Source organism: Platalea leucorodia (assembly GCF_965183815.1).
Source record: "Platalea leucorodia genome assembly, chromosome: 2".
NCBI classification, from domain to species: Eukaryota; Metazoa; Chordata; class Aves; order Pelecaniformes; family Threskiornithidae; genus Platalea; species Platalea leucorodia.
In genome coordinates this window covers 85,086,045-85,112,246 of record NC_138824.1, presented here as the reverse complement: position 1 = coordinate 85,112,246, position 26,202 = coordinate 85,086,045, and the positions used below count along the sequence as shown (strand labels likewise).

The following is a 26,202-nucleotide window of genomic DNA, read 5'->3' as shown; positions in this document are numbered from 1 at the left end:
CTTGCAGTTATTTCCTGGGGTTTTTTTATGTTCCTAAACTTTTGGCTTTCTTTGTGGTAGATTTTAAAGTGTTGTGATTGAATACAAAAGTTTCATTGGTAGCATACTGGACATATATTATTTGCTGGAAAATGAGCTATTGAGAGGGTTTTTTTTCAGTCTGCTCATTTTTTTGTAATTTTTAACTTAAAAATTTCTCAAGGTAATAAAAATAGCTTAACTACTAATCCCAAAATAACTCGGCATATAGCCTTTATAAGCTACGAAGTTATAATTCTATTACAGATAAGGCATAACTTATAGATTATATATATTTGCAGCTAGAATTGCTATATATGTTACTTCATACATATCTGTGCCATTTATTCATTATCTTAAAAAGCAATAGTTGGTATATGACAGGACAGTAATTTTCACAATTAGCTTTTGGTGTCAGAGACCAGCATCTTGAGTAGACGATCAGAAGAAGCAAGGATGATATTTCAGCCATCTCTCACACTTGATAGCATAAGAAAAGTAGATGGACAGAACTGGTTTTTTACGTAATGAAGATAAGAAAGACTTAGAAAGGCCACATGCTCTATATGAAGGGGCTTTATAATTTATTATATGTAAATATTGGATAGAAGAAGCTAGAAAATTGGAGCTGGTTCCTTTTCAAACAAGGTGACTTGCTCAAATATGTGCAGGGTTCCTGACTTCTGCACACAAAAATGTGTCTGTCATGGATAAAAATGTGTTTTTAATTGCATAGATTTCACTATCCAAAAAGCAGCAAGAAATTTAAGTCAAATAGATGAGATGTTGGCTGAATAAGATTAATGCAGTGTTCCAGGTGTGTCATTTAAATCTTTTTCTGAAAATTGCTTTGCTTTTTTGGTAGGTAGCTGCAGCTCTCTCTGCGTCACAAGATACATCATACTTTCAAACTGGATTTCTTTTTTCTGTTGTAGGAAGAGCTAATTCACTGTTACAGGTTTAAGAATAGAGTTTACACACAAGCAGCTTTTGCATTGCACTGAACTCAGTGTTTATTTAAATAAACCTGAGACTAAATTGTTTTAACATACTGGTGGTTTGGGTTGCATTTTTTCTGACTTTTTTAGTAGGAAGTAAAGATAACATTGCAACAGATAATTATATTGTTACAACAGAGCTACTGTACTGTAGGGTTTATGAGGAAGGAATGTGGCTCTATCTTTATCTGCTAGAAGTAATTTAAAATTCTAAATCCTTACAGACTCAAATCAGCAGAAGCATGTACTGATACAGTTTTTTTTTCCATCTGTATTTTTAGTAACTGCATGCCCTACATTATTACTTCCTGTAAACAGTTTATTTCTCTTCTCTAGTTTATTAATGCATATAAAAATGTGCCATCTTCATATCCATTCTTTCCATCATCTCAGCATTCTCGCATTGCTCAAGGTGACTTTAAATGGCTACGGCTTTACTGCAGGCTTAGATGATATAAAAAATGAAAGGTATGATTTTGCTGTACGTGTTTGATGCCTTGATATACCCAAGGTGGCGGCTGAAGGGTATTTAGTGGTAGTTGATTGTGCTGGATGTATCATACTGACCCATGCTTCAGTGCTCCTATCTAGTTACTCTGAAATGCAAAGTTTACTTTTCTTTTAAACAGCAGAGAATTGTCATAGCTCAAAATGGGATACTGGTGCTTCTAGTAGCTGTGCACAACTTTGCAGTTGTCTGGTTTTTGGGGTCTCGCTCAGGAGTTGAAGACTCTGAACTCGCTGGTTTGGGGCTCTGAAGGGCATTTCCTGTTTCCTCTCCCCTCTCTGCACCTTGATCATGTTTACACTTTTTGTGTGGCTTATTAAGGATTTTTGGTTTTTACTTCTAGAATTTTGTGTTAGAAGTCTTACATGTTACCAAACATTTCAAAGCTTTGTTGATTGGTTGGTTTTATGTTTGATGGCAGCATGCAGCAGATGTTTTGTAGGCTCCTCTGGATTAAACATGTCCGTAGAGTCCTTCCAATGCCTGTGTTTCTGTATTTTTCTCTCTCTTTGTGGGAAGCTCTGCATAATATCCTACCTAGCACACAGTGAGCCTAGAGAGTGCAAGTACATCACTGACCCCAAAAATTTGGGAGCAGAAGGTTAGCTTGTAACTGTCAGACCCTATGAGGGTCCGTGCATCACACAAAAAAATTGAACAGTTTTGTTGTATTGTCACTTAACAGATCTGGACCCTTATTCATCACCTTTGTTAATATTTGTAACACTTCCACAGAAAATTCCTTGAATTAAATGCTTCCAAATCTTGTGTTAAATGGTGCGCTAAAGCTTCATAGTGCACCAGCCCTCATCTAGCTGTTTCTTCTGACAGTGAAAGATTCTGTGTATATGCAAGCCTATTTCCACTTTCGTTTGTTTTCTAAACTGTGCCTGTTTTTCTTTTAGGCTTCCAGTGGCAATTATTATTTTATTCCATACATCGTCACACCTTGTGCTGACTACTTTTGCTGTGAAAGTGATGCCCAACGAAGAGCTTCTGAGTATATGCAACCCAGCTGGGACAATCTCCTGGGGCCACTTTGTGTCCCACTGGTGGACAAGTTTATCAGCCTTCTCAAGGATGTTCATGTTACATCATGGTAATTTTACAACACAAACACCTCCAGAACCTTTGATAGTCTCTTTTTAATGTTATGAAAAAAAAGATGCAGAATGTCTAGTAGCATTGATTTTTTTTTTTTTTAGTTTTATTTTTCACTACACTTAATATAGTGTTAAAAGAAGCTGCTAACTTTACTGCTTTCTGTATTGATGTCCTGCAGCTGTTGTAGTTAACTAACTGTGTTATGTTAGAAATTGATTTATGGTTACTTTCTGAAATATCAGTAAGCAAAGGCGGTCCAGGGGTAAGGTAAAGTGCTTAAGTATAAATCACAGTGCATAAAGTTGTAATAGGAGATAAGATCACAGCCTCTTCATAAAGCTCAAAGCCAAAGACTGTCCTTTTCTGTCACCAAGTGAGTGTATATGTATGGCAGCAATGGGCAGTCAAATGTAACTTCCATGGTTTGTTTTTTGGTTTTGTTTTGTTTTTTTTAATATTAGCCTTCTGATATCACCTAATAAACATGATACTGTTCAGCCACTTCTACAAGGGACTGTTGGAGTTTTGAGGACTGGGGCTGGAGATGGAAGTCTCTCTTTCTCAATTGCTCACCCTGTACTCTGCAGCTACTCTGGTTTTGTTTGTATTTCTGGAAGACATTGGGAGAGACTGAGCTTCTAGGTTTTCTTTTTCCTAGTGTCTGAAGCATGAGGTAGCACTGAGGGTCCTTCGATTTCGTTCTCTTTCCCCTTTGCCATCCCACCCAAGTGAAAGGCTCACCTAAAAAACTCCTTTTCTCACCTGGTCCCACACTTAGGATTCCATAGAGGACCCTTCCCACACACACCTTGTCCCTTACACCTCCATCCATGGCAGGTCTGCTATTCTCTGGCACCTTGCTGGGCAGCGACTGGGATATTGCTGGCCTGAAGCAGCTCAGGCTGCCTCCTGCTTCTCCACAACAGTGCTAGAGGCTACATGCAGGCAACACAGGCTCACTTGGAGGAAAGGGACAAGAGGAGAGGCAGAAACTCAGTGAAGCTGGTCAGCATACAGAAGAGCTGTGCTCAGCAGTGCAGACTCATGAAACTAGTAGTACAGTTGGTCCTGGTAGTAGTAAATTTTGGTACCGCTTAGCGTTTGTGTCATTGTGAAATGGTGCTCTGGGCACCAGCTGTCCAGAGCTACCTGTATACTTTGTCTCTGACATTTATGACAGGGTTGGGGGTGATTTTGGTTTGATAATTGTGTTGTGGATGTCCTACAGTAAAGCCTCTTTTCTCTCTTCCATTTTCAGGCTGAAGTGCCTGAAAGAGGCTTTTGTACAGCTGTAGAATTAGACACTTGTTGTGGTAGATCCCTGTGAAGAGGAAGATGTAGCTAGATGATCCCTCATTCCTGCCAAAAGCTTGAATAAGTTTGAAGAGGTTAAGTGTTGCATCATTCTTGAAAGTGAGACTTCCATTCCTAAGTCATTTGGATACTCTTGAAAAACATTCCCCAGTATCCCCCTTTGGTTTGGTTAGCACAAGAAGGACTACTTATCATTAGCCTGGTAGAAGGCAATACTGGATAGAAACCTGAGATTGGAAATCCATGGTGAATGACAGTAAAACAACTATTGAAAGCTTTCCAATACTGCTTACTGTGACCTTGCTGCTTTGCATTATAAACATATCTTACACGTTATATGTAAGACATAATGTGTATTAGACAGAGAACTTAGTTTTCCTTGCTATGTGTAGGGCTTATGCTAAGCAAAGTTGAATACTTTGCAATACTCATTTGTAAACAAAAAAGGTATTGTATGCACTTGAGTATCTGTCAGGTGACATCTGCTAACTTCCAAACTACAGGCTCCTTAAGCTGTTCCAGATAAAGTTACCTCTAAGTAGGCTGTCCAGGTCATTTATAACTGTCATACCGATAACATATATATGATTTTGTATTCTACAAAAGCTCTGGTGTTGCATTGTGCACTGATGCTAGTGTAAATAAGATGCACTTACTGGGGGCTTTTACATAGATCCTACCCACGTTATGTATTGTGTTCATCAAACAGATTGCAACTAAATCAGCTTTTGGTGGCTTGTTTTTGTTTTAGTTTCTTTGTTTGAAAGCCTCTTTCCTCCTTTCGTGATAAAATCATGTACCTCCTCTTTAAATCACACTGGTCTTTCCTCTCTGTGTCACTTCGTTATCCCAATTGCTGCCTCCTTTGGGATACAGACCCAAAGTACCACATCTGTCATGGTCACTAATGGGGCAAAGAAATGCCCCAGTTTTACTGTGTTGATAAAATTATCTCACAATCTTGGTTATAAATGTATTAATACATAGCCCCCCAGTCTGAGGTGGGACAAGGTGGAATATTTATAATGAGTTAATGAAAAATGTGGAAACATTTGATGTGCACCTCACTCTGAGGAAATGGTACTTTTTATTAGAAATTATGCTTTTCATTAGAAATATAACCATGTTTCATAAGAAATATCTAACAGTCTTTTTCCCATATGTCTATTATTTATTTCTTTAGTGCCTACTATAAAGAAACAATGCTAAATGATATTAGAAAAGCTAGAGAGAAGTATCAAGGAGATGAACTGGCTAAAGAGCTGGCCAGGATTAAGCTTCGTATGGATAACACTGAAGTGCTGACTTCTGACATTGTCATAAACCTGCTTCTTTCTTACAGAGATATTCAGGTATGTTCCTAAAGACTAAGAAAGATTATTTTACCATGGGATTTTGGCTCTTGTTTGTTTTTCTGTACTTGATTGTTTGTTAAACAGTGATTCAAAACTGACACTAAATTGTTACATTGTTTAACAGTTTGACTTGTCTGTTGGGCAACTTAAGGGGCTTTAGACTTTTATTTATTTTGCCTGTGAACAAGAAACACAGATTAGGTGACTTCCTGAGGTCTCCTCCTTTGTTTTTAGTCATTTTTAACCTCCTTTAAAAAAAAATTAGAAGAAAAAATTCCCTACCGAAGCAAGATGTTTGCTTCTCCCTTCCCTTCCTTTCCTCCCTCGCCCCCAAAGTCACACATATTTAGAAATGAAGAAAATGCATTTGTTGTGACCATTGTATTGGCCAGAGGTGCCCAAGTTGAGAACTATCATTCAAAGAAACATTAATTTGTTTTTGAAATATAATGGCACCATTTTTCTTGATTTTATTTTTTAAATAAGTTCTGCTTTTGCTAAAACACAGCCTGCCTACTGTATTTCCAAACTGACAGTCTGTTATTTGACATCCCCTTTAAAATATACTTCCAGCCATTCTATGGAAATTTTTTTCCATCAGGAGCTAAGTTGGTTATTTCATAAGTATAAATGGGTTGTGGGAGCACTGGATGACCGCATCATCCTGCATTACACAGCTTTCCATTCTGAGATGCATATTTTCCTGCAGCACTTTATCAAACTTCATTTTGATTGCCTCTGGTGATTATTTGCATTCTTTTGAAAGGTCTTCACCCTTGAGAAATGTAATCATCTCAAAACATGTTTTGAACAAATTAAGTAATGTGAGGCCATTTGTGATGTCAGTAAACTGGCTTCTTCAGTAATGTATATGTGGGTTACCCCTGAGAAACCAAAACGAATGCACAACTGGCTGACAGACTGCAGAATGAACTGTGCTTGAGTCTGTGATGACCTGATGAAGCGTCGTTCATCAGAAGTCCTTAATAAGGCCTGAAAGAGCCAGACTCATCTCCTCTTCTTCCTGGTGCTGGGAGTGTAATTGATCAAACTGGCCAGGGGGATTCAGTAATTTGGGCAGTGGCACTGGGGTGAGGAAGAGGCAAGTATTAACATAGATAAAAATGATAGACAAAATCCCTATTTAATTCCTTACACAGAGTTTGTGGCTGTTTCACTGACTCTTCTAGGAACAGTCACCTGAGATACTGTGTAGCAGTCATGATACATTTTAGTTTAGTGTTGCTTTCCTCTGCTTTCAGTTTCTTTTATTTTCTTTCTTTTTTTTTTTTTTTTTTTAATTCATACCAGGACTATGATGCTATGGTGAAGCTGGTAGAAACACTAGAAATGCTTCCTACCTGTGATCTGGCTGATCAACACAACATCAAATTTCATTATGCTTTTGCATTGAATCGGTAAGGATGATTGATTGAGGTTGTTTCATTTTACTGCTGTTCCATATGGGCTTGCATATAAATTTATAGTGCAGATAACACCAAATTCTTTCCCCTTTCTGCACACGCTGATATTCACCACAGTCATCTTTCCTTAATCCCATACTTCCTGTGCACCAGGACAGCTTGTAACTTCCGAAATCATTGTTTTCCAACAACCGTCATTTTGTCAACAACCTGATGAGAGTGGATCTGTTCCAAAGGCCACCTGAGTAATTGTGAAAGACTCCAATGTTACCTATGGGTTCTTGGTCAGGTTGAGATTGTTTATTCTGAGTCACTGATTATTCTGAATGTCTTGAAAAGTTTAGCATAACAGAGTTATGCATGAGTTATTAAAGTAACAGGTAACAAGGACTCCTTGATCCATGAATACGCATTCATGATACAGCTTCCTTGAAAGGCTGAAAGGTGATCTGGACCTATGGGCATGTTGCTAGATGAGGAAGCACAGAAATATTATTGAACTCTTCTAGTTAGCTGCAGGTTTCTGTAGTGCCTATGTGTAATAGTTACTTCATTTCTAAAGAATTTATATTAAATTGCATTATGGAAAATAGATCTTATACAAATAAAATCACATGTAATAATAAAAGTAACTGGTTAGGTGCAATCCGCATGCTACTAGAAGCTGTGACCTGCAATCTAAATAAAAATTAGCACTGAGCAGCATCAGGATGGCATGTGTCAAAAGGATTAACAGCTTAATAATAGATCTAGAAGAGTAGTTCCTGTCACATTTTATGGGAAGTGGTAATAAGTGGTGCCATTTGACAGTTTCATCAGACTTAGGAGTAAATGCAAAATCATTGCTCAGAAAAATATTGGGTATCACTGGCATCAGTTCTGTGTCAAAGAACAGTCTTCTCACAGCATTTTATAGACTGTATTCTCTATAAAAAAATAATCATTCTCATGCAACCATGTGCAAGGTCATACACGTAGAAACAAAGAATGCAGTACATGCCAACAGGAAAGTTCATAGAAAACAGTGATCTTTGAAAAGGATCTGGTGGTTTGTTAATAGGCTGAGTGATCATCTGAGTGATGCAGTGGCAAGTAGCTTGAAGTGATGTTTGAAAGAATGTAGTAGTGAGTAATACAGAGTATATAGAGTATTCAGCGTAAGTGTGACTGATACTGCGCTGAATTCTAGTGTCCATGCTTTTATGACAGCTAGCTATAGTGATGTTTTTTGAAGGCTGGAATTAAACCCATTTAAAATGTGTTTTTTATTAAAAAAGAAAATAAAACCAATAAATTCTGAGAAGTCAATTGATTACAGTGGGAATTACCGCTGTAAGACGAAATGTATCAGGTGCCAGGCAATGCCCAAATCTCTCACAGAAAAAGATAACTAGACCCATGTTTGGAACCTTAACCCAAACTTAGATGATGATGAAGCCTTTTTAATAAGAAGGATAAGTTATTAATATTTGGCTCTTGATACCAAATATATAAATATAGTTCCTACATAGAATTCAGCTTATGTAGGTTTGTTTTGTTTTTTTTTTCTTAAGACTGGAAGTGAACACTGGGTATCTTGATTGTCCACTCCTGATATCACAAAACATTAAATCTTAGATGATTAACCATCTACTGAGTCTGTTAACTGTTTTGCTGAAGTATATCTTTCAGAAAATTTTGATCTGAATATATAAAGATAGAGAGAATCCATTTATATAACTTGCAGTTTGCTCTGATATTTATCACACCTAATGAAAGATAATTTTCTCATTAGGCTGCTTAAAAATAAAAGGAAAAAATGCAGGTTTGGTATAAAATTTTTAATGTACTACACAAGGCAGTATTTTAAAGTAGAAGCCAGTGTTTTGACATTTCTTTAATTAAATTATGTAAATTACAAACCATGTTCCTGGTGTATAGTTGTTATTATTGAATATTATAGTTATTGTTGTTATTATTGAATGGTATGTCTTTCCCCCTTTTCCCCCCCAACCCCTAAAAATTGCAGGCTTGATCGTATAAAGCTTCTGAAATTCAAGTCTCCTTAAGATGTCATACTGATGTCTTGAGAATTGGTTTCAACAAAAAGAATTTGGCCCTATTTTTCAGAAGTTTATCCTAACTTTTTATTATTTCAGGAATTTGACCCAAGATGTTTAAATTTGCCAGTAAGAACAATGCTAGGGTCGTGCCTTGTCCTTGGGGAAATATCCTGATTTGATCAGTTTTTAAAACTTTTTCATTTAGATGTGCATAATAAAATTGGCAAGCTCCTTTACTCTCTTTGTCTTAAAATTCTTTGTATTTTGAGCAGCACGTGAGCCTCATGCCATTAAATCTTCTGTTTTGGCAATGCCAACAGCGCCCTTGTGAGACAAGACAAAATGAATTTCTCATGAACTTGCTTTCCCCGTCAACAGGTTTCATTAAATTGATCGCTAGCCTGAACCAGCGTGACTGTCCTTGTGTTCTTCTGGGAACAATTTAAACATTTCTATGGAAAAGTTTTTTCAGAAATAAACGACCAGTTTTCCATCAGTAAGAATGCAGAATTTAGCTTCTACAGATGTTTTTGCCTTCTTGAAACAAAATGATGGACAAAAATCAAAAGTTAAGACTTGAACATTTTCAGAACAAGTCCACTTAGTTCAAAATGACCCCTAAAGTGTTGCTTTTAGCATCTTACTTCTATGGGATTTTTGAAGAATTTTTTCTGTTTTAAAAACAAATTCTTCTTAGCGAGTTCTATCAGAATCTATTTATAAAAACACAGAACAATGTTTTCACTTAATATTCTATTAATTTCAGCATGCAGAACAGTATTAATGTTGCTCAGTACAACTGATTGAGCCTCCCAGGAACAAAATACCTCATAAGGAAAACAGAATTAGCAGCCGTAAGAATGTCTGACCCTGCAGAAGTTAATGTTTGCTTCCTTTCATTACGAAAGCGTGCCAGAACTGTGATCATAATCAACAGAGAAAGTCATTCATTTATTTCCTCTTGGACTCTGTAACTGAGTTCTGTTGGCAATTAATTTCACTTAGCATTTTCAAGTCAGCGTTATTCTAATGCTTCATAGAGCTAGCGATGTGGCAGGCAAGTGGTAGAGGGTTGCTTCTGGGGCTCTCGCGTCTTTGCTGCTACCTCAGGTGGACACAAGCCGGATCTGAACCACAGCTGTGTGCAGTTCTGGGTCCAAGTTAACAAGCTGTGCTAAGGGAAGGGACAGGGATGTTTTACTTTAGACTCACCACTGTTCCAGCCTAGCTGAACGGCTTCTGATACAGAGCCAGCCTGGGTCTGACCTGGCTTGGATCGTGAGCAAAGTAAGCCTGTGCTCGTCTGCAAAGAACCGCGCAGAAATGTACTAAAGCACTTACCCTTATCGTTTGTCAGGGAGGCAGACGTTTTCATGCTAATTTCTGGTGCTCTGATTCACATAGCAGGTTTTTAAGCACAGCCCCTCTCCTAGACCACTGTCTTCCTGGTTTCCATCTCAGAGCAGACTGTTAAGAGCATCTTAGATTTGTCACCTCTTATGTCTTACAACATAGAGGCTAATAATGGATGTTTGCAATGACAGGCTTGTGCTTGTTTCCAAGCCTGGACTATCTTAATAACCTTCCTGCCTGCTTGTTTAGAAGTCCTAAAATGGAAAAAAGGCCATTCCTTCACCAGTGTTTTAAGCCAGTTAATTTTAACTTCACACAGAAGCAGAGCAGAGAGAGCTGTCTTTTACACAGACGTGGGTTGGCTTAAGACATTGTTCCTTGTTGCCTCCCAGCTGAGATTTAGGTCTAACTGTATCTTAATTTAGGCATAGGATGGAACACATCTTTAGGTATAAATTCTCACCCGCTTTTACAGCTCTTGTATGAGATAAGCAGTAGTCATGTTTCCTTCAAACAAAAAACCAACCAACCAAAACAAAAACCACACAAAAAACCCCCCTTGATCACACAGTTTAATTTTACATTGTCAAGTACACATGTGGGGCCTGAATTTATGTTGTAATGATGACCTGAATTTCTGTTTTTTTTCCTGAAATGTTGAGGTTTGTGCAGTTTTTAAAAGTGTTCCTGTGTGTTGTGCCATAGTTTGCATGTCACTATGTTTGTTACTTTTGTCCACTCTGCTTTCCCGTGTGAGTTACAGCTATAGTTCATGGGACTGACTTAATACTGCTAGCCTCAGGACCCGACTCTTGCCAGATGAGCTCCTTCATGTACTGCTCTTATAGCTGAGTCTGTCAAGTGCTTTTATTGATGAATTTCCAGATTCACACACGGAGGAGCTGGTCTATGATCCTTTTTTTTGTGGAAGCTTTCACCTTGGGATTTGATATCTTACAGAATCTGAATCTGGGAACACATCCCGTTATCCCTCCAATAAGTAATTTACCTGAATATCTAGGGCAATGGCTGTCTTCATTAATGAAAAAAAGGTAGAAATACTACCTGCACGTATGTCATGGTGTGAAAATTGGTTCTCTAGTATTATAGCTTTTTTCTTCCCTTTTTTTAATTAAAAACCCCCAAGATTCTTCTCCAGGGAGATGGACATATAAAGTGATTTAGTGTGCTTTATTAATGTATTATATGTGCATATATTCATGCCTTTTGTGTTTGGAATCACAATATTTCAATGTTTTAAAGAATCACGTGGATTAATTATAAGCAACAGTTAAATTTTTGATCCATCTGGAAAAAAAAAAAAAAAACCACAAACCAAACCGTGAAAGAAGATCTTAACATTTTTTTGGAAAAACTTACTATTGTTTTCTACCAAGTCTTTTCTAGGAAGCAACAACTGTGATACCGCATTTAAAAAAAAAGTGTATAGAATATCTTCTCTTATTTAATAATTTTGGAATAAAATGAACCCTTACCTATTCTGTGTTCTATATTGCCTCGAATTATCTAAAAGCATTGAGGAAGTCACATGAGCAGTACAAATCATGATCAAAGCCAATGGGACAGGAAAGTTTTGCAATCCGTTTCTGTGAATTTCACTTGCTTCTAATCAGGTTAAGAGAGTAATAAAAAAGGCTGCTAGTTTGTTCTTTATTGTTTTATTTCCTGTTGCTGTAGTGTGTGTGTATATATATATATATAGTAGATAGATAAAGTACAGATATTTCTAGTTAATTCAAATGCTAAGTGTGCTTGTCAGCTGGCTTTTTGCTTAGGATCTACTTCACTAATTTAGGGCTGCATAGCAAAGTTCTTGATGACCTGCAGTACGCTTATGTTTGGGTATTTTCCAGTTGGCCTTATTTACCAGGATGGGAGTTATCAAGTTCTGGAAGCTTGCAAAGAGGCCAAAGGGTATGCCAAATTCTGTTCAAAACAGAGTAGACTTTAAAACCAAACCCAGCCCTGGCATGAGGCCAGAGCTGTGAAGGCTTCAGTCTTTCTCCAAGGCAGTTCTATCTTCAGTTACATTAAAGATGAGGGCAGCTGCAGTCAATATTATTTAACTCAGCATGTTGTGTTTTAACAAGCAACATATTCCAACACAATAATAAAAAGGGTAATTAGCAAGTGAAGGGCATAACAGGGTGCAAGTAGAAAATCACTAGTAATTGTGAATAATAGTAGGCATAGGAAATTATTCCCATTGAAAAACATTGGGTTATTTAAAATGTTCTGTTCCGTGATTACTCAGATTTAGTAAAAAAACCATCATAGGGTTCCTCATTTGATATGAGTGGCTTGCATGAAGCACCTGAAGCGCATATGAGGGAGAAAAAAAGCTGTTTTTTTCATTGTCATATCTAACTGGAGACTTGCAAATTTAGTTCCAATCTCAAAGCCCGGTTTAGGATCTTGTTTTCTTCATTCACTGTTTCAAATATTGAAGGTTCTACAATCAAATTGCATCCTCAGTGAAATGTGTCTTAACTCACAAATTAGTTTCTTGTTTTAAGTGAGAGTGCAAGTGTAATAACTCTAATTCAAATTAGTTGTTGTATTCCTCAATAATTAAGAATTTTTTTGAAATCTTTTTTGCTGTAGATTTCTGTACAGTTAGTAGCAGTTCAGGTCATCTGCTATGGAGTCATTAAGGCATACTTAACTAACAGTGTTCTATTTTTATGCAAGAAAATTCAAAATACATATTTTATTATTAATTACATGTATCATTCCTGTAAGCAAATGTATTATACATGATAATAAATGAACACAGTATCATATATGAAGACCAGTTATTTTATGAATGGTTGATTTTATACTAATGGATTAAGGTGTCTCACTGACATTTCCTCTGCAACGTGACAGTGAGATCAGGGGGTTTTTTAATTGTAATATGTGCAGTAAACTATTTATAGCTGCTTCAAGGCTGAAATCAGAAGATAAACAAGATCCATATAGGAACAGAGTGGAAAAAACAGGTAACTCTTTTTGAATGTACTGTTCTATGGGAAACGTTTTCAGGATTGTTTGTTATGGTTTGATTTATTCCCCTGTGCATTGCTCTTCAAGAAATCTGTTTGCTTATAGAGTCCTTGAAATAATACGAGAAGATCGAATCAATAAGTCAACATGAAATATAGAGGAAATCAAAGATGTATTCCCTTGAGCAAATTACTTTTCACTGACATATGGTTTTCTATAGTATATAGTCTTCTCCAGCTAGACAGAGAGAAACAAGCTATACAGGAGAAGATGTGAGCAAGAAGGTGAAAAAAAACATTATATCAGCTGTTACTTACAGAGTGAGCTAATTCTTGTCCCAGTGAAATTCATGCTGTTCCTGTTAACTTTGTTGGACAAAGGCTTGGTTCACCGAGTGTACTTCTGGCTCTTTAACCATGCCAATGCTTTAAAGCCGGTGAAACCAGCCTGCAAAGCAGGAAGAATTTTTGTTTTAGGGATATTTAAAACTAGGACTCCTTATAATGACTGCTGTGGAGAGAAGGATTCAGAGAAGAGAATGGATTTGAGGGGGAAGAAAGAAGGGTGAAGCAATGAAATAAAAAAAAAATTAAAAAAAAAAGATAATTTGTTTTTTGGTATAAGGCAGTGTTATTCCAGGTGAGAGGCTGTGATATGAATATGATTTCTGGATGATGTTTGAGAGCTAGGGGAGAGAAACAGCATAAGGATGGCCATACTGGTTCGAGGCATAGTTCTCTCTAGCCTAGATTGCAATCTTTGACAGTGGTCAATAGCAGATACCAGGGAGACAGGAAAATGTATTGTGATAAACCTCCCTAAATACTCCCACTGCTTCCACCAACTTGTGGCTCAGGGATTTCCTGAGAGAGCAGTAGCAGTTTTTGTGTTTGTCAAGTAAATTGGAGAAGGGAAAAGGAGGATAGATTTGTAGATTCTGCTTTCTGCAAATTATGATTGATTGCTGTTTTTGTAACCTCCCTCCATTAGTACAAATTCAGTGAAAACTTGAATGAACTGAAGCAAATCTCAAGAAATTATTCTTGAGCTTCAGAGGGGGAGAGGCCTAGAGAATTGTGGGGGTGGCGGATGGGGACAGGACTGATATGCAAAGGGAGTGTTTCTGGTGCCATTAGCAGTTTACGAGTTTTTAATCTAGGAATGTCTCAGATCCCTTACTGTCAATAGCTAAGGAGGATGCTGTGCATACAACACAAGGAGAGACCATGAGTACATCCTTTAGGACTTACTGCTTGGTGGTGTAGTTGTTCCCCCATGGAAACAAGCAAACATGTCTCAGCAGCATAGAGTGCTTCTGGGCTTTTAAATCCAAGCCACAATTCTGGTGACTGCAGTTGCCAAGTTATGGAACAGCAGCTTCTTTCCAAGAGGGAGAGGAGAGAATGGAGACATGGGGATGGAGCAGGAAGAGACGGAAAAAATCCTTTCATAACTTAGTAGTGGAAAGTCGTTAAATGTATCCTGCTTTTTGGAAGAAGCGGTTGCTTCATTTTACAACTTGTCCCTTGGCTTCAGTGGAAAGTTTTTGAGTTGAATACCTCTCATGAATAAGAGTGTCCAGCTTCAGCCCCAAGACAAAACATGACAGCAGGATGGGGTGGAGAACAGCAGATTAGAACATGTGATACAAAACTGAAGTTGCACCATAACTTGATTGTAACTCACTTCTGCTTGTTCAGTATGTGCATTTATATCCTCATGCTTAAGAATTTAGTTTTATTATGTTCTAAACTGTTTTCATCAGGTTTGTAGCCCTACGGAGTGATTCAGAGAGGTAGAGGAGGAGCGGATACTGTGGCAGGATAGGGAGACAGGTAAAAGAGGCTTGTGTAGACAGGGAAGTGAGAAGACTGCTTCTGCAAATAAAGAAGCATGGTGGAGTAAGCAGACAGATAAATCACATGGCAACATTAGCAACTGGCAAGAGAATCAGTGAGCAGTTTCTGGAGAATGCAAACTATCAGGAAAAACTAAACTGACAATAGAACACTGTGAGTAATTTAGAGGAAGAGATTAGAGGCTATAAAGGTGACCTGCAGGAAAACCTTTTTTGGGGAAAAAATATCTGTATAGTCATTTCTGTCTGAAAAACCTGAGTTTATTGAAGCTTTCTTCGTAGAGAAACCATTCCATACCATTGATCACTCTTTTCTCCCTTCTTTGATTTTTTCCTAATCCTAATTAGTTTAGTTTCTTTTTCAAATACAGCCTAAAACTGTACACAGTACTGAAGATTAGTGTGCTGGGTATTTGTAAAAAGGCATCATGGTGTTTTTAATTTTTACTCTCTGTCCATTTCCTTTCAATTCCTAGCATTTTGCTTGTTGTGGGATCTTGGCGGTGTTTCATTGAGCACTAGGATCTTTTCATAATTGCCCTAGTATTTAGAAGTAACTTGAAGATCTCTTTCCTCACTATTGGAAAAAAAGCTATTGGCAGTAGCTCTTCCAGTTATTGCATTCACATAATTTAGCCTTATCTCCTCTGGTTGCTGTGCAAGTTTTAGCAAGGCAAGGTTTGTAGGGAGAGAACTGAAATGTGCTAACAAAGAAACCAGTGGAAAAAAAATAGTATTATTACCAGCTGTCCCACGGTATGTACTTTGGTTTAATTTAGTTTCTGAATACATTCTAGTAGTATTCTTTTTTTCTAGCCCGTTTACCATCAAAATATATTTTGTAAAGGTAAAACTGTATTTTGAAAGAATTTTCAGATTGCGATTAGTGATTTTAAAAACTGCTTCCCCAAGCCCAGACAAAACATGAAGAGTGACTTATTTTTTCACTGTATGTGTATGCAGACTTGTTTAAGGTAGGGTCCTTTCTGTAGTAGCCTATTGAGATTCTGCTCTGACTTATAAAACTTCATATTCAGGGTAATTGCTTTGCAGAATCAGTCTCACCTGGTGCACCGGTTTGCTGCATAAAGAGAACATTTTCTGCCTTCCTTCTCATGACTGTACATCGTAACATACAGTACTTCAGTTTTCCTTGTTCAGAGAGGCCATGACATCTCTGTCCTTGGAGGTTTAAAAGATTCGGCTTTTCAGACAAAGCCAAGGCTGCCATATTGGGAGATTGTCCGACTCTGAGCAGGAGGTTCTATTAGATGACCTCCAGAGGTCCCTTTCAACCCGCATTTGTGTGATTCACTCTACTATGGCTTTAAATGTGGGTTAGGGAAGGTGGGGAAGCTAATATATTTGATATTGGGTAAGAAAAACAGAAGCCAGTGCTACAGCCTTGAGGGTTTAAGGTAATCTCTTTTACTGTACTGATAGCACCACAGTCATGTTTCAAGATACCTTGAAACAAATTACAAGCCATCAGGCATGCAGATCCGACAAAGTGTAGGGTATGAAATAAGAAATGAAAATCTGTCTTGGTTCAGCATAACAGGTTCTGCATATTATCCAACAGTATATTTTCATATTGACTTAGAGAAGTTGCTTGTAGCCTAAATTATGTGATTTTTCTGATTCCTCCGCCCCCAGCCCTGGTTAGCCCTCTCTTTTGGGGATTGCTTTAGAAGGCAATAATTGTTCCCAAATTTGTAGATTGTTGTAATTAGTATGTTGGGTTTGTATTGCCCAATGGGCATCAAATTCTGCTGCTGTGAAAAATAGAGTTTAATATAAAGATGTCTAAACTGATTTTTGTTTAATACTACCCTGTTAGATTAGCGTATACTAGTCACATCCGAAATTTTGTTTATTTTAATATATTTTTCATGATGATGTTTTCCTTATCTTATTAGAGATAGAAGCCTTTAATTTTATTTTGAGTCCTCTAGTACACTGTTTATTTAGGGCTTGGTCCTTTGAAATACTCCTAGTATTGTATTTGGTGTGTACAGGTTCATCCTTTGATGTCTGGAAGTGTTAATCTGCACAGTGTCCTATTTTAAGCAGGGTCTTGCTTTATGCATTGTATTTTTTTCTCTAAAGTTATGCTTTTTCAATCAGTACATAACACCTCTTAATAGTATCATTAATATTTAACCTGTTTTCATACAAGGCAGAATTGAGTCAAAGTTTGTCTTGTCTGTGAAGCAGTGATGTTTTTAATTTTCTTTTTCCATGCAAAAGTGCTGTAAGTTAGGTACTAGTTGTGCATTTCTTGTGTTTTCAGCAAAACGTTGAACATGTGCCTGCTTCTGTGACCACGTTACACATGACCTGGGACTTGGGCTTACGTTTTAGGGCCTAATTTTGTTCTAAGCTCTGTTTATTCAACTTTCTCTGTGTTTGTATTAACAACGGTGAAACTTGGGCACTCTTACTGAGAGAATCTGGTTAGTTCAGAACAGGTTTCGTTAGAGCACGCTGACCTGTGCAATGGATTTACCCCCACACTTTTTAACTTCTGTTTATTTCTTGTAAAACTGAAAGAAGATACTAACTTTCTCCTTGTGTGCTTATTAGAGAAGACCAGTATTAATTTCAGAACAACAGTCAATCTGAAGAAAAAATGCTTTAAAAAATATTCGAGTACTCGCTGTGAAAGTTTACACTCTGCCAGTGACATGAAAGGCAGGATGAAGCCCACACAACTAGCTACAAATCTGTTTAATCTTATTAGGTGTTCTCCATCACTTAACATCCATGGAAGCCTGAATTTTGCTACCAGTGTGTTGTTATTGGTCTTATTGCATCAGCTGGTTACCTAAGGAACTGAGCTGCTTTACAGTAAATGTTAATCCTTTCAGGGCGTGCAAATAATAAATTTACCAGAAACCATTATCTGCTACTGGTATTGCTGACAGAGTAATCAGAGTACGTGTAAGCCTGTTCCTGGATACCTAGGTAGAGATCAAAAAATGGTAAACAGTTCTGAAAAGGGGTTCGTAAATATTTTAAATCTCTCTGGTGATTAAAAAATGTCTTGAAGAGGCTATTAAACTCTTCAGCTGTGTTTGCATTACTCTTGCAAATAGACATTTTTGTTTGTTCTAAGTGACTTTTTGCAGTAAAATAGTGAATTCTAAACTTACAAAAACAACAAGGTAAAGGCAGGCAAAAATTCTGATATGTTTAATAATAAGGAACTGCAATGTTACTTACTGATTTCTTACTGATACGATTGTTAAATATTTGTCAAAAGAAGCTTTATGACAGCTGTTTGTTTTCCAGATTTTTCTCTGATCTGAAGAATTTTAATTAAGAAAGAAATACAGTTCAGTTTTGCCCTTTTATTTTTGTAGTTCAAAGGCCCCATATTGAGCTCCATCATTCTTTTGGCTGAAATAGGATTGACCTGGCTTCTCCTGTGCTTAGTTTGCCTGGTATTGGCTCTGGATCCTCTGGATTCAAGATTACAAATCTTGGGCATAGCTGAGTGAGCTGTCAGGTCAAATGCTGAAAATGGCCAGTTTTGTTACGTATTGTCAGGTATGAACACTAAAGAAGCACTTGTTTCTCATTGCAGGATATGCAGTCGGCCTGCTTATACAGGGAGGAAACAAGTTAGACGGCAGATTTTTTTTTCATAGAGGAGTTCTGGGCTTAAATCAGTTCTTATGTGAGCTAGAAGTAGAGTCCCATGATAGGAGAATACATTTGGGTTTTATCCATCAACCAACTATCATACATCAGTGTAAATGAAGTCAAGTCTGTATATAGTAGTGATGGATGGGTTGTGGGTTGGATGTCAGATAATGTTATTCCACCATCTTGCAGTTACTGTTTCAGATCTGAACTCATTTATTTTATTCTCTGTATTTGATTTCAGAAGAAATAATGCAGGTGACAGAGAGAAGGCACTACAGGTTATGCTTCAAGTCCTGCAGACGTGTGATCACCCTGCTCCAGATATGTTTTGCTTATGTGGGAGGATCTACAAGGATATGTTTCTTGATTCTGACTGTAAAGATACCAATAGTCGAGATCGTGCCATTGAATGGTAACAGAAAATACCCAAAAATATCTATTTAAAAATGTTTTCAGACTTTTACTTCTGGTTGTGAAAAGCAGGGCTGTAAGAATTAGAAGATCACTTGTTCTACTTACCTCTTTTTTTGTCAGGGTCCTGTTTGAGTAATTCGTTTACTGAGCGCCAGATCTTCGGATAGGTGTTTCCTTGCTTCTCTTTGTAGACTATCATGAATATAGAATTATACACTTAGTTTATTGGGGGGGGGGGGGGGGGGGAGAACGATGATTCACCCGCATCTTTGTAGAGAAAATACACAATTAATCTGCTTCAAGGCCAAAATGAAGTACAAGTGAAATCATGGGAGAGTTGGTCCTCTGTGCAAGGATGGTATCCACACTGCATCCCCAGGAGATGCAATGATCTAACTGTATATAAGGAAAAATATTGATAAACTGCATTATGAATTTTCTTAAGACAGTAAGGCATGCATGTGCACACAGGCTCTCACTGACCTACTGTTCACATAGGTACGTCTGTATAATCATCACAACTGCTGCTGAGTACAATAATGTTAACAATGTGGGTTTGTACTGTAACTCTGAAAGGCTCCCCTCTCTCCCTGCCCTCCGCCCCCCAATCACCTCAACATGGTTAGTGCAACATGGATGGGTAGCAGTGAACTTAGAAGCTTCAGATGATCTCTTCATCCTGCTGGTGGCGTGCATTCAGCCTTTGACAGCTGTGTCTCAGTTACCTTTAATGAATGTGAAGCTTTAACACAAAGGGCTTGGAGCCTTTTTTTTAAAACTTGCACTGAAGACTAATATTTTCATTGCTTTTCTCATATGAATAATATAATAAAATCAGGTTCTATTGGATTTAAGAGTCTTGCAGTAACCAGTTTGTTGTATTTTCACAAAGCTACACAAGGTGGCAGAACATAAAACTAAGCAGAAGTTTTTCTTTCTCACCATAAGACAAAAAGCTACTTTCTTTCAAGTGCTTTTTGCAAAGAGTGCCATTGGTACCAACTAGCCATATAGTCCTTATAGTAAATTAATAGCTTAAAATACTTACCAGAACTTCGCAGTATTTCAGTTCTTCTATACAATGAGATGTGAGCTCTTGACTCTTTTCTGCAGGTATCGCAAAGGATTTGAACTCCAGTCAACTCTGTATTCTGGAATTAACCTTGCAGTTTTGCTACTTGTTGCAGGACAACAGTTTGAAAGCTCAATGGAACTGAGAAAAATAGGTAAATATCCACACACAGTGCCACAGACAAGTTTTCTGCCTCTCTCCCTGTGAAGAAAACAAAATGCTGATAGTGATGGGTTGCATAGACAGAAAGGTGGTTCAGGCTATTTAGTGGCAGGTCCTGGATGGCAGGCTAAAATACAGGGATCTTGAAGGACCATTTTTTCCCTTGTTGCCTTGGAGCAGCTTTCTAGTAACTTGGCCCATCTAAAGGGCCCCAGAGATGGGAGAGGAACATGGAAGGACCAACTTCAGCACCATCCGTAAACTGCCTTTACTGCACCACAGAGATTATCCCATTGCACAGGTAACAGGGGACAAAGGAAGTGACGGAGTGTGGCCCAGCTCTCCTCAGGGATGCCAGGGAAGAATCCACAGGGTTTCTGTTGTCCCTGAACTGAGAGATCCACAGGAAGTCTCGCCTGGAAGGATCTACCAGGACAGTAACTAGTTGTCTACCTAGATTCACATCTTCCATGTAGGTGCTAACTAAAACCCACCACTATACATCTATAAAGAAGTCATATAATAGAAACAGATAAAGAGTTCTTCCTAGAAAGATAATAGTTGAAAATTATATTTGAAATCAGATCCTGTCTGAAATACATACTTGAACCTTAAAGGGGAAGAATGCAAATGTGGCTTTACATCATTCCCCTGACCTTACTCTGGGGTGGACTTGTGGAAGCCTCTAGCCATTGCTCTCTTGCAGTAGATGCAGATCTCAAGGACACATTGATGCAGAGCTTACACTGAGAATCAGGAGGCAGATAGCCCAGACAGGTAGCACAAGAGGTTTTTCAACACTGTGTGTGGTAGGAGTTCTGACAGGCTGAACTGTATTGGGGATGTTATTTGGAGACCCAGCCTCTGTGTTGGGCAATGTTGTTTTTTTTTTTCTGGGGAAAACTTACTCCACTTTGTTTTTATCACTAATGCTTAATCAAGTCTTATTAGTCTTTTACTGATAGACTTATCAGTAAAAAACACTTATTAGTGTTTTACTGATAGAAAAATATGGTTTTTAATTGAAATTTTACAGGTGTACGGTTAAACAGTTTATTGGGAAGAAAAGGAAGCCTAGAAAAAATGAACAATTACTGGGATGTGGGACAGTTCTTCAGTGTGAGCATGCTGGCTAATGATGTTGGTAAAGCAGTACAAGCAGCAGAGAAACTTTTTAAGCTGAAACCTCCAGTGTGGTATGTGGTAGAAGGCTGTAGCTCAAGTACCCAGCTATGGGGAAATACACAAATTAGAAAAATCTTGTAATCACTTGGATAACTTAACTGGATTTTTCCATATTAGATTGTTTGTAACTCTGACTTTATACCCTGTCCTTTTATTTTGGGAAGGGGGAAGGTAAGAAATTAAGTTACCCATCATTATTGGGTTTATATCCCATTGAAGCACATCTTTTATAAGAAAGAGTTTGGAAATTAGTGATGATTCTTTGTGAAACAATTGTGAAACCATTCTTTTCAGAGTTTAGCTAGCTGCTGCTTCCTTCCCCCACCATCTTCTAGCTCATAACGTCCTGTCTAATCACCGTGTAACTACTCACGTAACTATACCCTTCTGCAAAAAGATAGTGTTCATGAACATCCATGTGAGTTTATGACTTCAGGTTTAGACTAAACTTGCTATTCTTTCCAGAAATCTGTAAAAATCAACACAATAATTTCCACTATGGTAGCTTATAAAGTACATTTAATTTGCAGTTAATTTTTTGAATGTATAAGTCAATTAAGTGGTTTTGAGAATCTGGTCAAATTTTGTTTTCTCTCTATTAACTCACTAATTCAATACATTCTAGGTACTTGAAATCGTTAGTTCAGAATCTGATGTTAATTCAGCATTTCAAGAAACTCACCATAGAACATTCGCCTAGACAAGAAAGATTGACTTTCTGGCTAGATATAATTTTTGAGGCAACGAAAGAAACAACTAATGGACTGAGATTTCCAGTAAGATGTTATGTCCAAACAAGTTTTGTATGGCTTATGTTTCTGGATAGGATATAACAAGAATTGGAAGACTCTAAACACAATACTTACATAACTCCCTGTTATTTCATTGCATGAACCAAAACCCTGTATTCTGCTGATCTTTACTCTATAAAAAACATTTAACCCACCACCCTAAAAGCGTTCTAAGAAATACGTCTAAGTCTCCTACAACAAATTGTGATTGTACTGTTTTGTTGTACATAGGAACACAGCCTCTTCCTGCCCTGTCTTGCCCTTCTCTCTCCCCCTGGAAATTTTTTAGGCCTTACTTTGAGATTACCCATTGTTTATATCAGAGCATCTGAAGATACTGTTGTGTGTTAACTGCTGGTTTATTAAGGAAAAATGTTGTCTCTCTTCAGGTTTTGGTGATAGAACCAACTAAAGTCTACCAGCCTGCATACGTTTCAATCAACAATGAAGCAGATGAGAGATCTCTCTCTTTGTGGCATGTCTCTCCCACTGAAATGGTAAAACTACCAGCAGATGGTGTTTCATGTATTCTGATTCATTATGCTTAAAGTCACTTTTTTATATGTAGATTTTGGAGCACTGTACAATAATTTGAAGTTTGCTACATTTCTGTGAAGCCCAAGCCTCAATATCTCTTTTTGTGCAGATATGAAAGTTGACCTTTTACAGAGAAGATAAAAGGAGGGACTATGATTAGAACTCAAGTGGTTTTGACCTCTAGTTCAGATTTCACTTATCTTGGCCATGTCTCTTAGAAGTGCTTCGGTTATTTGGTCTGCTCATAATATTTCTCATTAAAATTGTGTGATTTTTATTAAGATGCAGCTCAAAGTTAGATAAAAAGAAAAGATAAAACCCAGTATTGCGTTTAATGTTTTAGGAATTTTAAAGTTTTACAATTATAAGACTCGAAACTAGAAAAAATGGCAGCCTGTGACAAATAAGTGTCAAGAGATGAAATATTTGGCGTCTTGGATTATTAGATAAGGCACAGGAGATTCGGAAAGGAGTAGGCACAGCTATGGACAGTGTGATTTCTTAAAAGTGAGAAATAATTTCAGTTTCACATTGAAAGACTTGAAATCTGGAATGTATTTCACCACCCCTTCTTAATATCAGAACAACATAGGTGGAGAATAGACTAAAAATGTACAGAGGCAAAGTGTGGAAAAGAAGCATGTTAGAGCAAGAGAAGACCACATAATTACCTGGATCTGTGAACTTCTTTTGCAGTACACTGTTCTACTTCGCTACTTCAAGTGAATGTGTCTGACACAACTTTGCTTTATGGAACAAATTCTCGATGCGTATCTGGCAGTGCTAAATAAGATCCAGCTGTTAGCTAGAGATTTGTGGAGGGCTACAGTCTTAGGCACAGGCTGTCCTTCCTCTGTTTTGCCTCCAGTGTGCTCCCTGGGCCAAAGTCTTTGGCTCAATACCTCTTAGGAAGATGTATGAAGTTCTATAGAATCATAGAATTGTTTATGTTGGAAAAGAACTTTAAGATCATTGAGTCCAACTGTTAACCTAGCACTGCCAAGTCCACCACTAAACCATGTCCCTAAGTGCCACATCTACCCATCTTTTAAATACCTCCAGGGATGGGGACTCCACCACTTCCCTGGGCAGCCTGTTCCAGTGCTTGACAACCCTTTCAATGAAGAAATTTTTCCTGATATTCAATCTAAACCTCCCCTGGCGCAGCTTGTGGCCATTTCCTCTCGTCCTATCACTTGTTACTAGGGAGAAGAGACCGACCCCCACCTCGCTACAGCCTCCTTTCAGGTAGTTGTAGAGAGCAAGAAGGTCTCCCCTCAGCCTCCTCTTCTCCAGGCTAAACAACCCCAGTTCCCTCAGCCGCTCCTCATAAGACTTGTGCTCTAGACCCTTCACCAGCTTCGTTGCCCTTCTCTGGACACGCTCCAGCACCTCGATGTCCTTCTTGTAGCGAGGGGCCCAAAACTGAACACAGTATTCAAGGTGCGGCCTCACCAGTGCTGAGTACAGAGGGACGATGACTTCCCTGGTCCTGCTGGCCACATTATTTCTGATACAAGCCAGGATGCCATTGGCCGCCTTCGCCACCAGGGCACAGGTTTCCTTTCCCTTCGAGCCTAGGTAAGAGTAGGGCATAGTCTGCTCCATGTTTAAAAAGAAACATTGATGGATTGAGTCAAAACATAATGTTTGGTAAATTGTACTTCAAGATGTAGTCTTCAAATTTAATTTTACATGAGGAAATGCAGCCTTTATTTTCACCCTGTGCCATTTATATTAATTTTTCCTCACGTGAGTAAAATAGCAATGTATGACCTTTCTTTACCTATACATCAATCTTATTTGAAATTTGGGGGGAAAGAAAGAAAGAAAGGACAAGAGATATGTTGGAAAAACTTTATTTTGCTTACCATGCTGTGACTTTGTTTTCAAGAGTAAGTCAAGGTTAAACTGTGGTTGATTATAGCTCTTTGTTCTTTACAGAAACAGATTCACGAATGGAATTTTACAGCTTCTTCCATTAGGGGAATAAGGTTGGTATGTCAAAAAAAAGTTAAATGGGTTTTTGTTTATGTTTTATATTTCCCTTAACTGAGAAATCTGGATTCTGCCTTAAATCTCTGCTTTGCATTGCCTGTTATAAAACCTTGTTTTGCCCAGCCTGCTTTGAAATGTCAACACCGAAAAGCTTGTCTTTCCATGCATGGGCAGAGCTGTACATTTCTCATAGGAATACTTATCTAAGGGGGTGGGGAGGGTGTGTGTGTGTATTGTCTGGTAGACTTCCCTGTTTTCAATCATGTACCTGCTTTTTGTATATTTTTCTAATTTTTTCAGTGAATTATTGCCATCTCTGCATTTAAAAACATGGAGGGCAGAAGGAAAGAAGAGCCCTTAGCTATTCTTGTTTCCTTCCATAAATGAAAGAACAGTTTGTCTGTTTTCCTTTAAGAAAAGGAAACTATGGTATCTATTTTCTGTTTGGAATTCAGAAATGCTTCTGATATGGCTCTATCTAAAAACCTACTAGCTAAAACTTGGATTATTAGAGAAATGTTAAATGAGGCATGGACATCGTTTGTGCTAAGGACAGGATTCTTGAGCTGGAAGGAGACTGCTAGTGGAGTTTCTCAAGGAGTAGCCTTTAAATAGTTAAAGTAGTTCCATTTTGTGATGCCTAGATTAATGGAAACACTAGTCACAAGTAAATGGGTCCAAGTATGGGTACAAAAGAAGACCAGAATATTATATAGAAAGAACAGGGTTGTTCTGAAAACTGAAAGGATAGAAAAGATTCACATTCGGTATTAACAACTGCAAAATACAACTACATTTAGAAGCTAGCTTATATATCTTAAGTTGGGCTACTTTTCTGCCAGAAAGGGGAGAGGCAGAGAACCAGGAGAGAAAACAAAATGAAACCTATCTGTACAGCCTGGCAGTATGTCTATGGCATTCTTGCATGTCTGCATTATGCAGGCTGTAGCTAAGAACCACAGGGAGCTGTAAGCACAGGGAACACGAGGTGGGCTTTTGCCTTCTCTCTGTGTTTGTGAGTCACTACATTGGTGGATCTGGCCTTTCTAGGGACGTAAATGGTTGTTGGCTGGGGCCACTTGTGTAAGCGCATAAACTTAAGTGCTTGACAAACTTTCTGATTCAAGTACAAGCATAAATTCAGATACCTAATGAGTTCTGTGGTTCTCAAAGCAGAGGCCTTCTGGGCTGTGATTTTGACCATAAGCCCTTAAGTTTTACGTCCCAAGTTTGTTTTCTCTGAACTAGTATAATTTGCTTAAGCAAATAAGCTCAGTGAAAAAGTATTTCTCTGAATAAGGTGAATGGTGATTGCTGTGAAAGCCTACAGTTGTGGATTTGGACATAGATTCTACCATAACTTCAGTATTTTCTTCTAAAAGAAGCAGGTTTTGGTTTAAATGAATTCAATG

The 26,202-nt window shown here is 37.9% G+C and overlaps 1 protein-coding gene across 3 annotated transcripts in view; it reads left to right on the top strand.

Annotated features, from left to right (window-relative positions):
* The window catches only part of MAP3K15 (mitogen-activated protein kinase kinase kinase 15), a gene marked incomplete at its 5' end in the record, with an annotated part of 91,318 nt that overhangs the window by 37,610 nt on the left and 27,506 nt on the right, over positions 1–26,202 (top strand). For all 3 annotated transcript variants that reach the window (XR_014230887.1, XM_082337809.1, XM_082337810.1), the window contains 9 exons: positions 2,430–2,623; positions 5,126–5,294; positions 6,609–6,715; positions 18,873–19,043; positions 20,159–20,271; positions 21,316–21,475; positions 22,090–22,240; positions 22,645–22,752; positions 24,737–24,786. Coding sequence is in view for 2 of the 3 variants with exons in the window: in XM_082337809.1 (XP_082193935.1) it covers positions 2,430–2,623; positions 5,126–5,294; positions 6,609–6,715; positions 18,873–19,043; positions 20,159–20,271; positions 21,316–21,475; positions 22,090–22,240; positions 22,645–22,752; positions 24,737–24,786 (1,223 nt within the window). The remainder of the gene's footprint in view (positions 1–2,429; positions 2,624–5,125; positions 5,295–6,608; positions 6,716–18,872; positions 19,044–20,158; positions 20,272–21,315; positions 21,476–22,089; positions 22,241–22,644; positions 22,753–24,736; positions 24,787–26,202) is intronic.